A 17,074-nucleotide genomic window follows, 5' to 3' on the forward strand; every position below is an offset into this window, starting at 1 on the left:
ATTATTATTATTATTGTTATTATTATTATTCAGTATTAAAAATCAAAAGAATCTCCCACAGAGGACTCTAGCAGACTTTATTGTTGACTTTGACCTAAAATGTTTTGTCTCTTATCCATGTCTTATCGTTGATGACTTATATTGAGACATACGTTTTATGAAATATGTTAAAGAAGATTATACATGAATGATGATTTCTTTGGCAAATTTCCAAAGTCTAGTCGTTATTATCTTTTAAAATTCTTTATCTCCAGGAAAGTAGTACCTACATCTCCTCAGTCCTGATTACTGAAAAAAGTCCAATCTGTTAAAAAAAAAATGATGTATGGTATATCACCTAATACTCAAAAATTTATGACCAGTGCATTTTCTAATCTAGAATATGCGCCAACATCCCTTAGTTGTTCCCAGTAATAACACCAATATCTGTTAACCACCTATGATAGGCCTTGTGTGTCTATCTATAGCTGAACGATTTATGAGTTACTTTAAAATTTCACGTTAGCGACAAGGTCACCGTCAGTGAGGGAGTCGGCGAAGGCTTTAGGGCGGGGCTAGACTCCACGCTGTATATATAGAGAGGAGAATACTGCCCTGACACAGCCGCTTCGCTACCGACAACCAACCATGAGGACTCTGGTAAGATGCTCAACAAACCTTATAGCTGTTCTATCCCATTTACTAAAAGATGCCTGAAGGCATATCAGAATATATGACACAGAATAAAATACATAATTGTGAAGTTTGTTCAGTTCATTAATATTTCTCTTCCTCAGATCGTTGTACTGTTGGCCGCCTTCGTGGCAGCAGAGCAGAAGCGCGAGGCTGAGCCCTCATACGGCCTCACTAACTACGGCCACGGTTATCGTTACGGACACGGCATCGGTTACGGGCATGGGCATAGCTACGGCTACGGATCAGTGGCATCTTACCACCCCCACGGCCTCCATTCCGCCAGCCACTCCTACAACCATATCCTTCACAAGCGTGATGCTGAACCTTCCTACGGTCTCGGGTATGGCTACGGACATACCGTTGGCTACGGCCATGGCTATGGGCATGGATATGGCCATGGTTATGGCTTCGGACATGGTATTGGAAAGAGAGCTGCTGAGCCCAGCCATATCTATGGTTACTCTGGGCACGGGTACGGTTACCGCCCTGCGTATGGCCACTCCTACCAACACAGATACGGCTACTATTAAAACTCTTCTGTCATGTTGCACTGAAATAAAACTAAACTTTCATTTATTGTTGTTTATTCCTCTATTTTGTGTGATTTTTGTTGAGGTGGAAGCATGTTGAGACGATAGAAAGTTTTATTAATTCTCCCAGTTTATCACTGGGTAAAACTTTCATGTCAGGAATTGTTATGAACCTTAAACATGTGAGAATTAATGAATGATGTAAACATACACTCATATTATCAGTACCAATCACAGTGTTACTGCTATTATGTAAAGCATAACGTACTGAAGTCATACATGAACTGTACCTTCATAATAGATCAGTGTTTTCAGTAAGAACAGCTTGACCTCACTATATCTTTATGTATTAAGATTGTGTCTGAGGTGCAGTAGGATAAGACGGTAAAAAATAATCAAAAAATTTGAGGTGGTCTTACCTTTCATCAGTAGTCATGGGAGCCACCAGGATGGTGCTCCCACTGGCCTATGGTAGGTGCTATAATCGATACCTAAGTCTTTGTTCACGAGCTGTTTCTTGTTTATCATGAGGCACGTGTCTTACGATTTAGAAATCAATGGAGTTTAATAGGACCATTCACACGAACGTACCGAACGAATAAAAAGATGACGTTGATACTGACCGAACGCTTGTACAGTTCCCTTCATTTCCTCATTTAACAGAGAACCATAATTGCGTTTAGTTAAAGTACTCGTAGCACTCGAAATAATATCTTTTCAAATGAACGGCGGCGTAGTCGGCGATTAGAAGTTTTCGTAGCGTTACGAAGACTACGGTCCACCGAGGTGCATGAGTAGGTCCGTAGTGCCCAGATGTTTATAAATAAGAAAGATGGCGACTACAGGAGCATATTTTGTTGCAGTGACTGTGACGTTGTATTTACAGACCTTCAAGAAGTACCCTGGGTATGGGTATGGTCACGGTCTCGTCCATGGCCACGGAGCAGTATACGGCTACAACACGGGCGTCCACCACCCTGGGTATGGCCACTCCTACCAACACAGATCTGTACATCCTTATTTCGGCTACTATTAAAACTGTTCTGTCATGGTGCACTGAAATAAAACTAAAACTTTCATTTGTTGTTGTTTTTGCCTCTGTTTTGTGTGATATTTTGTCGAGACGGAAGCATGTTGAAACGATAAAAGTTTCTTTTAATTTATTCTTCGATTAATTATTTTGTCGGGAAATGTTATGAACCTTAAATACGTAAGTACCAACGTTTTCAGTCAGTGTTACTCTTATCATGGAAACCATAATGCAGTAAAGTCAAGCATTAACTACACTCATAATTTTTCAGTGTTCTCAATAATAGCAGCTTTACCTTATGGTTTTTCTGTGTGTTAAGATTCTCTCTAGTATGTTTCATGACAAACGCTATGACATTCTAAAGTTTTCGAGGTGGTCCTCCCTGTTATCAATCATGATTAGAGCCTCCAGGCGGCCACTGAAGTTGTGAAACATGTTATCATTGGCGCGTGCATGACACGCGGGCCTCTTTCTCACGAGTCTTTTATTATAATTATGCTACACTTGTTGCGCAATTTAGAAAGTAATCGGGTTCATTGGGACTTGCACACGCAGCAAAAAAAAAAAAAGATAATGTTGATGCTCACCGAACGCTTGTGCAGTTCCCTCCACTCCCTCCTTCAACGGTGAACCAAGACCGCGTTTAGTTGTACGACTCGTAGTGTGCGAAGTATTATCTTTTCAACTGAACGTCAGCGTAGTCGGCGATTATAATTTTTCGTAGCGTTACGAAGACTACGGCCCGCGGAGGTGCATGGGTAGGTCAGTAGTGCCCTGGGCTGCATTCACTTGCGCGCTACATACGCTACAGGAATCCGTACTGCCTTATGGGGCAAACTGAACGGTTGTGACGCCATCGTGCACTACTAAGTGGTTGCTAGGTTACGCTTATCACTGCTTGAATCGTGGCTGTGTATTTCCCCCAACTTTCAATACCACCACAGTCTGTAATCAGCTTGAATAACTCAATAAAAAAATATCATGCCTAATTAGTCAGCGAATGTTTAATTAATCATCTAAATTTATCCTTCGCACAGTTATATTGTGTAATACAATGCCGAAGATATGTTTATTAGATTTTTGTAATAATTACTGCGGCTCTGTATGTGTGCATATACTTCTTGAAGGTCTGTAAATACAACGTCACAGTCACTGCAACAAAATATGCTCCTGTAGTCGTCATCTTTCTTATTTATAAACATCTGGGCACTACGGACCTACTCATGCACCTCGGTGGACCGTTGTCTTCGTAACGCTACGAAAACTTCTAATCGCCGACTACGCCGCCGTTCAGTTGAAAAGATATTATTTCGAGTGCTACGAGTCCTTTAACTAAACGCAATCGTGGTTCTCTGTTAAATGAGGAAATGAATGGAACTGTACAAGCGTTCGGTCAGCAGTAACGTCATCTTTTTATTCGTTCGGTACGTTCGTGTGAATGGTCCTATTAAACTCCATTGATTTCTAAATCGTAAGACACGTGCCTCATGATAAACAAAAAACAGCTCGTGAACAAAGACTTAGGTATCGATTATAGCACCTACCATAGGCCAGTGGGAGCACCATCCTGGTGGCTCCCATGACTACTGATGAAAGGTAAGACCACCTCAGATTTTTTGATTATTTTTTACCGTCTTATCCTACTGCACCTCAGACACAATCTTAATACATAGAGATATAGTGAGGTCAAGCTGTTCTTACTGAAAACACTGAACTATTATGAAGGTACAGTTCATGTATGACTTCAGTACGTTATGCTTTACATAATAGCAGTAACACTGTGATTGGTACTGATAATATGAGTGTATGTTTTCATCATTCATTAATTCTCACATGTTTAAGGTTCATAACAATTCCTGACGTGAAAGTTTTACCCAGTGATAAACTGGGAGAATGAATTAATAAAACTTTCGATCGTCTCAACATGCTTCCACCTCAACAAAAATCACACAAAATAGAGGAACAAACAACAACAAATGAAAGTTTAGTTTTATTTCAGTGCAACATGACAGAAGAGTTTTAATAGTAGCCGTATCTGTGTTGGTAGGAGTGGCCATACGCAGGGCGGTAACCGTACCCGTGCCCAGAGTAACCATAGATATGGCTGGGCTCAGCAGCTCTCTTTCCAATACCATGTCCGAAGCCATAACCATGGCCATATCCATGTCCATGTCCATAGCCATGGCCGTAACCAACGGTATGTCCGTAGCCATACCCGGGACCGTAGGAAGGTTCAGCATCACGCTTGTGAAGGATATGGTTGTAGGAGTGGCTGGCGGAATGGAGGCCGTAGGGGTGGTAAGATGCCACTGGTCCGTAGCCGTAGCTGTGCCCATGTCCGTAACGATAACCGTGGCCGTAGTTAGTGAGGCCGTATGAGGGCTCAGCCTCGCGCTTCTGCTCTGCTGCCACGAAGGCGGCCAACAGTACAACGATCTGAGGAAGAGAAATATTAATGAACTCAACAAACTTCACAATTATGTATTTTATTCTTTGTCATATATTCTAATATGCCTGCTGGCAACTTTTAGTAAATGGGATAGAACAGCTATAAGGTTTGTTGAGCATCTTACCAGAGTCCTCATGGTTGGTTGTCGGTAGCGAAGCGGCTGTGTCAGACAGTATTCTCGCCTCTCTATATATACAACGCGGAGTCTGGCCCCGCCCTAACCCCCTCACCGACCTCGTCGCTAACGTGAAATTTGACCGCAAACTTGAAGGTCGTTAAGCTATAGATAGACAAGCAAGGCCTATCATAGGTGATTAACAGGTATTGATGTTATTACTGCGCTTCAACAGCTAAGGTCGTTAAGACCATATTCTATATTAGGAAATGCACTGGTCATCAAATGTTGAAAATTTGGTCTTATACTGTACATAATGTTAACATTAGACATTTTCAGAAATCTGCACTGGCGAGCTGTAGGTACAGTCCCCTTCACTGTGTGTTTATAGGGGCTCGTTAGGTAATGATTTGTGGAATATTCATATGACGATCCCCTGTAAACGCACTATTGAAGGGGACTGCGTGTCATATTGACCTGTGATATTCTCATCCCGACTGTCATAGGTTCTTCCCAATTACTTCAAATACTCATTCAATTTCAGGATCATAATAAATACTGTATCAATGTCAAATATGATATTGAAAAATTTAAATTCACAACTTTATAGGTACATATTCCCCAACTCCTATGTATTATGACATCTTACATAATAACCAAAGGACCAAATATAACATTGGAGTACACTGGTGATAATACTCTAACCAGCAAACACAGATATAATGAAAATATTCTATAAAGCATAAATCCTAATATAGTCTTCCCTATCCCTGTAACATAGTATAAGCACAGACAATACCTAATTACATTATTCAACGATCTAGCAGGTTGAAGTTCACACCGCGACCTCCTGTCACCCTTTCTGCCCAGCCTGTCGGAAGCTACAACCTTGACTAGCAGCATAGATCTCAATCAGTCACGAGGGTTCCCTATATTACGTCATGAGTAACTTCTAACCGCTCATGGCACTGTACTGTACCTCTCTCCTGGAGATATCAGTTTTAAACTATAATAACGACTAGACTTAGGATATTTACCAACGATATTATCATACCTGTATTATCTCCTTTAACATATTTCATAAAACCTGAGTCTAGATAGAAGTCTTCTACGATAAGACAGGGATAAGAGACGAAACATCATGAGAAGAAATAACAATATGTGCTTGAGTCTTCTGTGGGAGATTTTCTTGATTTGTGACACCTGAATAATCAATAAAATATCATTAAAAAAATACCCCTAACTGTTGTTTATATTTAAGTAAATACTTCGATTTAAGAAAATTTTCTTTAAACGAAAACAGTATGTCGCCCGTTTAAAATGCGAAATATTCCTTGGTAGAAAATCGTAATTCGGTGAGTAAAAAAAGAAAAAATAGGCTGTCTATTGACCAAGGTAAATATGAATATTGTTTTTGAAAATGGACTGATATTTGAAGGAATGGAAAAATTTTTAAAGCATCAGGAACGGACAACCGTGTCTCTTTGTCCAGCTGCCCACAGTGACATTGTCCCTATCACTAAAGTTTTGCCTTAGGACTCTTTTACACGACTGTTTTTCTGTCGTGTGGTAAAATATACACGTGTCTCTTATACAAAAAAACGCTACTTCATACAGACGTTTTTTCTGCTGCGCACAAGTTCAGCTCCATCTGTTCATTCTGAGGTACGTACAAGAAAAAATCAGTTAAATTTGTCCGAACGCCTCTACAGTCCTTCCAAATTGCTAAACATGAGAATACACCAAGCATTTTGAAACTCCTTATACGGCAATAGAGTATTTCAGACGAGTTTTTGGTTTGACTCGTAACAGTTGCGTTTTAACTGTGGTTGAATTAATACTTCAGCAAGTATCTCTTTGTCTCTTTTTATAGTACTTATTTACATATAATATTGTATTTCAATATGCAGTATAGATATCTATAACTCTATAACACATATTTCTTGTTCTTTATACAGTCTATGCATAATTATAAATATATATTTCATAACTTCACAGCATAATGATAATTATATTTACAAATTTTCAAGAAAACAGCATGGGAGACCAAGTACCGGTAGATACAGAAGTGCAAACGCGACCTGTGTAATGGTTTTTGTATAAGAAAGACGTGTATATTATATCTCACGACAGAAAAAAAGACACTCGTGTAAAAGAGACCTTAGGCAAAACCTTAGTGACAGGGACAATATCACCGTGGGCAGCTGGACAAGAGGACAAGGTTGTCTGTTCTTAATATCTTCAAATCTCGTTGCATTAATTTAAAATTACATGGTATTTGATATTCATATATACCTTCATCACTACACTGCCATTACTTTTTTTAACTCTCAAGGGATCAAAGTTCACAAAAATTCAACCTTTTGCGATTATTTGCCGGACAATCTCTCGCATTGTAACCATTCTAGACATCTCTTTATACACAAAATTCCTTACATTATTAAACACTATAATTTTTTGTGGAGGGAATTTTGTAATTATATTTTGTTGATATCCCAGTAACCAACAGTGTTATTACTGCTTTGTCTCAGAATGTTTCTTGTTTTATCCGTCTCCTATCGTTGAAGACTTATATGTCTTGACAATAGTTATTTTCTGCAAGTTTTATGAAATATATTGAAGCAGGTGATACAGGTATGTTATTTTCGTTGACATATAACTATACGTTATTATCGTTTTAAATTCTATATTTCCAGGAGAAAGAAATAACTACATCGCTTCAGTGCGTATTTCTGATAAAATCTAATGTTAAAAAATGCACAGAATGATTTATATCACCTGATTTTCAACAGTTGATATCCTGTGTATTTCCTCATCTAGAATACGTGCTTAAACACCTTAGTTGTTGAAGCGCAATCATACATTTTAGCATCAATGTCAGTTAATCACTAATGACATGCCTTGGGTGTCTATATATAGCTTAACGACCTTCAGGTTTGCGGTCAAATTTCACGTTAGCGACGAGGTCGGTGAGGGGGTTAGGGCGGGGCCAGACTCCGCGTTGTATATATAGAGAGGCGAGAATACTGTCTGACACAGCCGCTTCGCTACCGACAACCAACCATGAGGACTCTGGTAAGATGCTCAACTAACTTTAGAGCCGTTCTACCTCATTTGCTATAAGTTGCCAGTCGGCATAGCTTAATATATGACAAAGAATAAAATACATAATTGTGAAGTTTGTTCAGTATATTAATATTTCTCTTCCTCAGATCGTTGTACTGTTGGCCGCCTTCGTGGCAGCAGAGCAGAAACGCGAGGCTGAGCCCTCATACGGCCTCACTAACTACGGACACGGCATCGGTTACGGGCATCGGCACAGCTACGGCTACGGACCAGTGGCATCTTACCACCCCCACGGCCTCCATTCCGCCAGCCACTCCTACAACCATATCCTTCACAAGCGTGATGCTGAACCTTCCTACGGTCCCGGGTATGGCTACGGACATACCGTTGGCTACGGCCATGGCTATGGGCATGGATATGGCCATGGTTATGGCTTCGGACATGGTATTGGAAAGAGAGCTGCTGAGCCCAGCCATATCTATGGTTACTCTGGGCACGGGTACGGTTACCGTCCTGCGTATGGCCACTCCTACCAACACAGATACGGCTACTATTAAAACTCTTCTGTCATGTTGCACTGAAATAAAACTAAACTTTCATTTGCTGTTGTTTATTCCTCTATTTTGTGTGATTTTTGTTGAGGTGGAAGCATGTTGAGACGATAGAAAGTTTTATTAATTCATTCTCCCACTTTATCACTGGGTAAAACTTTCATGTCAGGAATTGTTATGAACCTTAAACATGTGAGAATTAATGAATGATGTAAACATACACTCATATTATCAGTACCAATCACAGTGTTACTGCTATTATGTAAAGCATAACGTACTGAAGTCATACATGAACTGTACCTTCATAATAGATCAGTGTTTTCAGTAAGAACAGCTTGACCTCACTATATCTCTATGTATTAAGATTGTGTCTCAGGTGCAGTAGGATAAGACGGTAAAAAATAATCAAAAAATTTGAGGTGGTCTTACCTTTCATCAGTAGTCATGGGAGCCACCAGGATGGTGCTCCCACTGGCCTATGGTAGGTGCTATAATCGATACCTAAGTCTTTGTTCACGAGCTGTTTCTTGTTTATCATGAGGCACGTGTCTTACGATTTAGAAATCAATGGAGTTTAATAGCACCATTCACACGAACGTACCGAACGAATAAAAAGATGACGTTGATACTGACCGAACGCTTGTACAGTTCCCTTCATTTCCTCATTTAACAGAGAACCATAATTGCGTTTAGTTAAAGTACTCGTAGCACTCGAAATAATATCTTTTCAAATGAACGGCGGCGTAGTCGGCGATTAGAAGTTTTCGTAGCGTTACGAAGACTACGGTCCACCGAGGTGCATGAGTAGGTCCGTAGTGCCCAGATGTTTATAAATAAGAAAGATGGCGACTACAGGAGCATATTTTGTTGCAGTGACTGTGACGTTGTATTTACAGACCTTCAAGAAGTACCCTGGGTATGGGTATGGTCACGGTCTCGTCCATGGCCACGGAGCAGTATACGGCTACAACACGGGCGTCCACCACCCTGGGTATGGCCACTCCTACCAACACAGATCTGTACATCCTTATTTCGGCTACTATTAAAACTGTTCTGTTATGGTGCACTGAAATAAAACTAAAACTTTCATTTGTTGTTGTTTTTGCCTCTGTTTTGTGTGATATTTTGTCGAGACGGAAGCATGTTGAAACGATAAAAGTTTCTTTTAATTTATTCTTCGATTAATTATTTTGTCGGGAAATGTTATGAACCTTAAATACGTAAGTACCAACGTTTTCAGTCAGTGTTACTCTTATCATGGAAACCATAATGCAGTAAAGTCAAGCATTAACTACACTCATAATTTTTCAGTGTTCTCAATAATAGCAGCTTTACCTTATGGTTTTTCTGTGTGTTAAGATTCTCTCTAGTATGTTTCATGACAAACGCTATGACATTCTAAAGTTTTCGAGGTGGTCCTCCCTGTTATCAATCATGATTAGAGCCTCCAGGCGGCCACTGAAGTTGTGAAACATGTTATCATTGGCGCGTGCATGACACGCGGGCCTCTTTCTCACGAGTCTTTTATTATAATTATGCTACACTTGTTGCGCAATTTAGAAAGTAATCGGGTTCATTGGGACTTGCACACGCAGCAAAAAAAAAAAAAGATAATGTTGATGCTCACCGAACGCTTGTGCAGTTCCCTCCACTCCCTCCTTCAACGGTGAACCAAGACCGCGTTTAGTTGTACGACTCGTAGTGTGCGAAGTATTATCTTTTCAACTGAACGTCAGCGTAGTCGGCGATTATAATTTTTCGTAGTGTTACGAAGACTACGGCCCGCGGAGGTGCATGGGTAGGTCAGTAGTGCCCTGGGCTGCATTCACTTGCGCGCTACATACGCTACAGGAATCCGTACTGCCTTATGGGGCAAACTGAACGGTTGTGACGCCATCGTGCACTACTAAGTGGTTGCTAGGTTACGCTTATCACTGCTTGAATCGTGGCTGTGTATTTCCCCCAACTTTCAATACCACCACAGTCTGTAATCAGCTTGAATAACTCAATAAAAAAATATCATGCCTAATTAGTCAGCGAATGTTTAATTAATCATCTAAATTTATCCTTCGCACAGTTATATTGTGTAATACAATGCCGAAGATATGTTTATTAGATTTTTGTAATAATTACTGCGGCTCTGTATGTGTGCATATACTTCTTGAAGGTCTGTAAATACAAGATCACAGTCACTGCAACAAAATATGCTCCTGTAGTCGCCATCTTTCTTATTTATAAACATCTGGGCACTACGGACCTACTCATGCACCTCGGTGGACCGTTGTCTTCGTAACGCTACGAAAACTTCTAATCGCCGACTACGCCGCCGTTCAGTTGAAAAGATATTATTTCGAGTGCTACGAGTCCTTTAACTAAACGCAATCGTGGTTCTCTGTTAAATGAGGAAATGAATGGAACTGTACAAGCGTTCGGTCAGCAGTAATGTCATCTTTTTATTCGTTCGGTACGTTCGTGTGAATGGTCCTATTAAACTCCATTGATTTCTAAATCGTAAGACACGTGCCTCATGATAAACAAGAAACAGCTCGTGAACAAAGACTTAGGTATCGATTATAGCACCTACCATAGGCCAGTGGGAGCACCATCCTGGTGGCTCCCATGACTACTGATGAAAGGTAAGACCACCTCAAATTTTTTGATTATTTTTTACCGTCTTATCCTACTGCACCTCAGACACAATCTTAATACATAGAGATATAGTGAGGTCAAGCTGTTCTTACTGAAAACACTGAACTATTATGAAGGTACAGTTCATGTATGACTTCAGTACGTTATGCTTTACATAATAGCAGTAACACTGTGATTGGTACTGATAATATGAGTGTATGTTTTCATCATTCATTAATTCTCACATGTTTAAGGTTCATAACAATTCCTGACGTGAAAGTTTTACCCAGTGATAAACTGGGAGAATGAATTAATAAAACTTTCGATCGTCTCAACATGCTTCCACCTCAACAAAAATCACACAAAATAGAGGAACAAACAACAACAAATGAAAGTTTATTTTTATTTCAGTGCAACATGACAGAAGAGTTTTAATAGTAGCCGTATCTGTGTTGGTAGGAGTGGCCATACGCAGGGCGGTAACCGTACCCGTGCCCAGAGTAACCATAGATATGGCTGGGCTCAGCAGCTCTCTTTCCAATACCATGTCCGAAGCCATAACCATGGCCATATCCATGGCCATATCCATGTCCATGTCCATAGCCATGGCCGTAACCAACGGTATGTCCGTAGCCATACCCGGGACCGTAGGAAGGTTCAGCATCACGCTTGTGAAGGATATGGTTGTAGGAGTGGCTGGCGGAATGGAGGCCGTAGGGGTGGTAAGATGCCACTGGTCCGTAGCCGTAGCTGTGCCCATGTCCGTAACGATAACCGTGGCCGTAGTTAGTGAGGCCGTATGAGGGCTCAGCCTCGCGCTTCTGCTCTGCTGCCACGAAGGCGGCCAACAGTACAACGATCTGAGGAAGAGAAATATTAATAAACTGAACAAACTTCACAATTATGTATTTTATTCGTTGTCATATATTAAGCTATGCCGACTGGCAACTTATAGCAAATGAGGTAGAACGGCTCTAAAGTTAGTTGAGCATCTTACCAGAGTCCTCATGGTTGGTTGTCGGTAGCGAAGCGGCTGTGTCAGACAGTATTCTCGCCTCTCTATATATACAACGCGGAGTCTGGCCCCGCCCTAACCCCCTCACCGACCTCGTCGCTAACGTGAAATTTGACCGCAAACTTGAAGGTCGTTAAGCTATAGATAGACAAGCAAGGCCTATCATAGGTGATTAACAGGTATTGATGTTATTACTGCGCTTCAACAGCTAAGGTCGTTAAGACCATATTCTATATTAGGAAATGCACTGGTCATCAAATGTTGAAAATTTGGTGTTATACTGTACATAATGTTAACATTAGACATTTTCAGAAATCTGCACTGGCGAGCTGTAGGTACAGTCCCCTTCACTGTGTGTTTACAGGGGCTCGTTAGGTAATGATTTGTGGAATATTCATATGACGATCCCCTGTAAACGCACTATTGAAGGGGACTGCGTGTCATATTGACCTGTGATATTCTCATCCCGACTGTCATAGGTTCTTCCCAATTACTTCAAATACTCATTCGATTTCAGGATCATAATAAATACTGTATCAATGTCAAATATGATATTGAAAAATTTAAATTCACAACTTTATAGGTACATATTCCCCAACTCCTATGTATTATGACATCTTACATAATAACCAAAGGACCAAATATAACATTGGAGTACACTGGTGATAATACTCTAACCAGCAAACACAGATATAATGAAAATATTCTATAAAGCATAAATCCTAATATAGTCTTCCCTATCCCTGTAACATAGTATAAGCACAGACAATACCTAATTACATTATTCAACGATCTAGCAGGTTGAAGTTCACACCGCGACCTCCTGTCACCCTTTCTGCCCAGCCTGTCGGAAGCTACAACCTTGACTAGCAGCATAGATCTCAATCAGTCACGAGGGTTCCCTATATTACGTCATGAGTAACTTCTAACCGCTCATGGCACTGTACTGTACCTCTCTCCTGGAGATATCAGTTTTAAACTATAATAACGACTAGACTTAGGATATTTACCAACGATATTATCATACCTGTATTATCTCCTTTAACATATTTCATAAAACCTGAGTCTAGATAGAAGTCTTCTACGATAAGACAGGGATAAGAGACGAAACATCATGAGAAGAAATAACAATATGTGCTTGAGTCTTCTGTGGGAGATTTTCTTGATTTGTGACACCTGAATAATCAATAAAATATCATTAAAAAAATACCCCTAATTGTTGTTTATATTTAAGTGAATACTTCGATTTAAGAAAATTTTCTTTAAACGAAAACAGTATGTCGCCCGTTTAAAATGCGAAATATTCCTTGGTAGAAAATCGTAATTCGGTGAGTAAAAAAAGAAAAAATAGGCTGTCTATTGACCAAGGTAAATATGAATATTGTTTTTGAAAATAATGGACTGATATTTGAAGGAATGGAAAATTTTTTAAAGCATCAGGAACGGACAACCGTGTCTCTTTGTCCAGCTGCCCACGGTGACATTGTCCCTATCACTCTTTTACACGACTGTTTTTCTGTCGTGTGGTAAAATATACACGTGTCTCTTAAACAAAAAAACGCTACTTCATACAGACGTTTTTTCTGCTGCGCACAAGTTCAGCTCCATCTGTTCATTCTGAGGTACGTACAAGAAAAAATCAGTTAAATTTGACCGAAGGCCTCTACAGTCCTTCCAAATTGCTAAACATGAGAATACACCAAGCATTTTGAAACTCCTTATACGGCAATAGAGTATTTCAGACGAGTTTTTGGTTTGACTCGTGACAGTTGCGTTTTAACTGTGGTTGAATTAATACTTCAGCAAGTATCTCTTTGTCTCTTTTTATATTACTTATTTACATATAATATTGTATTTCAATATGCAGTATAGATATCTATAACTCTATAACACATATTTCTTGTTCTTAATACAGTCTATGCATAATTATAAATATATATTTCATAACTTCACAGCATAATGATAATTATATTTACAAATTTTCAAGAAAACAGCATGGGAGACCAAGTACCGGTAGATACAGAAGTGCAAACGCGACCTGTGTAATGGTTTTTGTATAAGAAAGACGTGTATATTATATCTCACGACAGAAAAAAAGACACTCGTGTAAAAGAGACCTTAGGCAAAACCTTAGTGACAGGGACAATATCACCGTGGGCAGCTGGACAAGAGGACAAGGTTGTCTGTTCTTGATATCTTCAAATCTCGTTGCATTAATTTAAAATTACAGGGTATTTGATATTCATATATACCTTCATCACTACACTGCCATTACTTTTTTTAACTCTCAAGGGATCAAAGTTCACAAAAATTCAACCTTTTGCGATTATTTGCCGGACAATCTCTCGCATTGTAACCAATCTAGACATCTCTTTATACACAAAATTCCTTACATTATTAAACACTATAATTTTTTGTGGAGGGAATTTTGTAATTATATTTTGTTGATATCCCAGTAACCAACAGTGTTATTACTGCTTTGTCTCAGAATGTTTTATCCGTCTCCTATCGTTGAAGACTTATATGTCTTGACAATAGTTATTTTCTGCAAGTTTTATGAAATATATTGAAGCAGGTGATACAGGTATGTTATTTTCGTTGACATATAACAAAACGTTATTATCGTTTTAAATTCTATATTTCCAGGAGAAAGAAATAACTACATCGCTTCAGTGCGTATTTCTGATAAAATCTAATGTTAAAAAAATGCACAGAATGATTTATATCACCTGATTTTCAACAGTTGATATCCTGTGTATTTCCTCATCTAGAATACGTGCTTAAACACCTTAGTTGTTGAAGCGCAATCATACATTTTAGCATCAATGTCAGTTAATCACTAATGACATGCCTTGGGTGTCTATATATAGCTTAACGACCTTCAAGTTTGCGGTCAAATTTCACGTTAGCGACGAGGTCGGTGAGGGGGTTAGGGCGGGGCCAGACTCCGCGTTGTATATATAGAGAGGCGAGAATTCTGTCTGACACAGCCGCTTCACTACCGACAACCAACCATGAGGACTCTGGTAAGATGCTCAACTAACTTTAGAGCCGTTCTACCTCATTTGCTATAAGTTGCCAGTCGGCATAGCTTAATATATGACAAAGAATAAAATACATAATTGTGAAGTTTGTTCAGTTTATAAAGATTTCTCTCCCTCAGATCGTTGTACTGTTGGCCGCCTTCGTGGCAGCAGAGCAGAAACGCGAGGCTGAGCCCTCATACGGCCTCACTAACTACGGCCACGGTTATCGTTACGGGCATGGGCACAGCTACGGCTACGGACCAGTGGCATCTTACCACCCCTACGGCCTCCATTCCGCCAGCCACTCCTACAACCATATCCTTCACAAGCGTGATGCTGAACCTTCCTACGGTCTCGGGTATGGCTACGGACATACCGTTGGTTACGGCCATGGCTATGGACATGGATATGGCCATGGTTATGGCTTCGGACATGGTATTGGAAAGAGAGCTGCTGAGCCCAGCCATATCTATGGTTACTCTGGGCACGGGTACCGCCCTGCGTATGGCCACTCCTACCAACACAGATACGGCTACTATTAAAACTCTTCTGTCGGCTACTATTAAAACTCTTCTGTCATGTTGCACTGAAATAAAACTAAACTTTCATTTGTTGTTGTTTGTGCCCCTATTTTGTGTGATATATTTTACTGAGATGGAAGCATGTTGAAACGATATAACTTTCCGACGTAACTGCAAATAATAAGTTGCATTATTATATTAATTTATTCGTCCATTTTCAACGTGGTAAAACAGTTTGTCAGAAAATTTTATGAATCTTAAACAGGCGAATATTATGACTCATAATATATTCGTGTTCTCAGTGAGAATAACAGCTTTACCGTATTGTATGTCTGTGTATTAAGATTCTCTCTAGTATGTGTGAGGACAAGAGCTGAGAAATATTCTAAAAGTTTCGACTCGGTCCTCCCTGTTATCAGTCGCCATAGGAGCCACCAGGGCGATGCTGCCATAGGCCTCTGATACATGTTATCGTCGCCATGTGCATGACATTTAGGCCAAAACCTTAGTGATAGGGACCAGAACACAGGGAGGCTGACAAGTGGATGAGGTTGTCCGTTCCTGAAGCTTTCCTAATGAATGGTACTGTTAGCTGTTAGAGAGACATCGATTCCTTTCGTAAGTTTGTGTTAAAACTTATTTTAGAGTCTTGCATTATTTATATAGTTGTAAGCGACTCTACCTTATTAATTTGTTGACTTTACTAATAATAGACATATTTAACGTTGTATTAGATGATAAATAATCTTACTAGGTATTTAATGCAAGAAATACATAAGAAATCAGGCAATAGTAACATCTCTCGGCCTGTCTACTGCTACATAGTAAAACACCCAAATAAAACAACACGTTTTTTTAAACGCGGGAAACTCTAAGCTGTATTACGGAATGACTTCTAATCAACAAGAAAAAAAAACGACCTAGACTTATCTTTTCCTTCGTGCTTAATGACATTAAATTCTCTGTTTTCTGGCACTATCAGGTTCAAAACTTTCTCTTGTCGTTTATTGCAGAGTAAGTAAAAGTTAGGAGAAAATTAATTGGCCAGCATTTTCGAATTAAAAGTCTGAGAATCCTTTGTTTTACCTCTTTTTTTATTTTTAACTTGTATAATGTCTCTCTCTCTCTCTCTCTCTCTCTCTCTCTCTCTCTCTCTCTCTCTCTCTCTCTCTCTCTCCTTTTGGTGTCCTTTATACAGAAGTACTAGAAAAGAGGTAACACACATACGTTATATATATATATATATATATATATATATATATATATATATATATATATATATATATATATATATATATATATACATATATATATGCATGCTGATAACCACAAGGAAAGAAGAAAACACTGTGTTCCCAAGCGCTTTCGTGTAATTCACATCTTCAGGGGTGGGTACAGACACGAAAGCGCTTGGGAACTTCGTGTTTTCTTCTTTCCTTGTGGTTATCAGCATATACCTAGATCACGC

General features: G+C 39.5%; 5 protein-coding genes across 7 annotated transcripts; 3 read left to right on the plus strand and 2 right to left on the minus strand.

Moving 5' to 3' along the window:
- Window positions 1-577: 577 nt before the first annotated feature.
- Window positions 578-8,464, plus strand: LOC121862870 (keratin-associated protein 21-1-like). Of its 2 annotated transcripts, XM_042361220.1 has the most exons (3): window positions 578-639; window positions 777-1,217; window positions 8,411-8,464. In XM_042361220.1, the coding sequence occupies exons 1-2, from the start codon at window positions 628-630 to the stop codon at window positions 1,203-1,205; spliced, it is 441 nt and encodes a 146-aa protein (XP_042217154.1). In that variant the 5' UTR covers window positions 578-627; the 3' UTR covers window positions 1,206-1,217; window positions 8,411-8,464. The 2 variants fall into 2 exon arrangements, with proteins under 2 accessions (XP_042217154.1, XP_042217153.1); XM_042361219.1 differs by lacking the exon at window positions 8,411-8,464 and having other exon boundaries at window positions 777-1,247.
- LOC121862872 (annexin B11-like) lies at window positions 4,213-4,916 on the minus strand. Its single transcript, XM_042361224.1, has 2 exons — window positions 4,809-4,916; window positions 4,213-4,671 (listed from the first exon to the last, which is right to left on the minus strand). Exons 1-2 carry the CDS (start codon window positions 4,818-4,820, stop codon window positions 4,255-4,257), a joined length of 429 nt encoding a protein of 142 aa, XP_042217158.1. The 5' UTR covers window positions 4,821-4,916; the 3' UTR covers window positions 4,213-4,254.
- LOC121862871 (keratin-associated protein 21-1-like) lies at window positions 4,213-12,149 on the minus strand. 2 transcript variants are annotated; one of them, XM_042361223.1, is made up of 3 exons: window positions 12,042-12,149; window positions 11,464-11,904; window positions 4,213-4,266 (listed from the first exon to the last, which is right to left on the minus strand). In XM_042361223.1, exons 1-2 carry the CDS (start codon window positions 12,051-12,053, stop codon window positions 11,476-11,478), a joined length of 441 nt encoding a protein of 146 aa, XP_042217157.1. In that variant the 5' UTR covers window positions 12,054-12,149; the 3' UTR covers window positions 4,213-4,266; window positions 11,464-11,475. The 2 variants fall into 2 exon arrangements, with proteins under 2 accessions (XP_042217157.1, XP_042217156.1); XM_042361222.1 differs by lacking the exon at window positions 4,213-4,266 and having other exon boundaries at window positions 11,434-11,904.
- Window positions 7,770-8,464, plus strand: LOC121862873 (keratin-associated protein 21-1-like). Its single transcript, XM_042361225.1, has 2 exons — window positions 7,770-7,874; window positions 8,012-8,464. Exons 1-2 carry the CDS (start codon window positions 7,863-7,865, stop codon window positions 8,420-8,422), a joined length of 423 nt encoding a protein of 140 aa, XP_042217159.1. The 5' UTR covers window positions 7,770-7,862; the 3' UTR covers window positions 8,423-8,464.
- Window positions 12,150-15,002: 2,853 nt separating the features above from the next.
- On the plus strand, window positions 15,003-15,693 carry LOC121862998 (keratin-associated protein 21-1-like). The gene is made up of 2 exons (XM_042361455.1): window positions 15,003-15,085; window positions 15,223-15,693. Exons 1-2 carry the CDS (start codon window positions 15,074-15,076, stop codon window positions 15,625-15,627), a joined length of 417 nt encoding a protein of 138 aa, XP_042217389.1. The 5' UTR covers window positions 15,003-15,073; the 3' UTR covers window positions 15,628-15,693.
- Window positions 15,694-17,074: the final 1,381 nt, after the last annotated feature.

The sequence above is a fragment of the Homarus americanus genome, unplaced genomic scaffold (genome assembly GCF_018991925.1).
Source record: "Homarus americanus isolate GMGI-L3 unplaced genomic scaffold, GMGI_Hamer_2.0 scaffold24922, whole genome shotgun sequence".
Taxonomy (NCBI): domain Eukaryota; kingdom Metazoa; phylum Arthropoda; class Malacostraca; order Decapoda; family Nephropidae; genus Homarus; species Homarus americanus.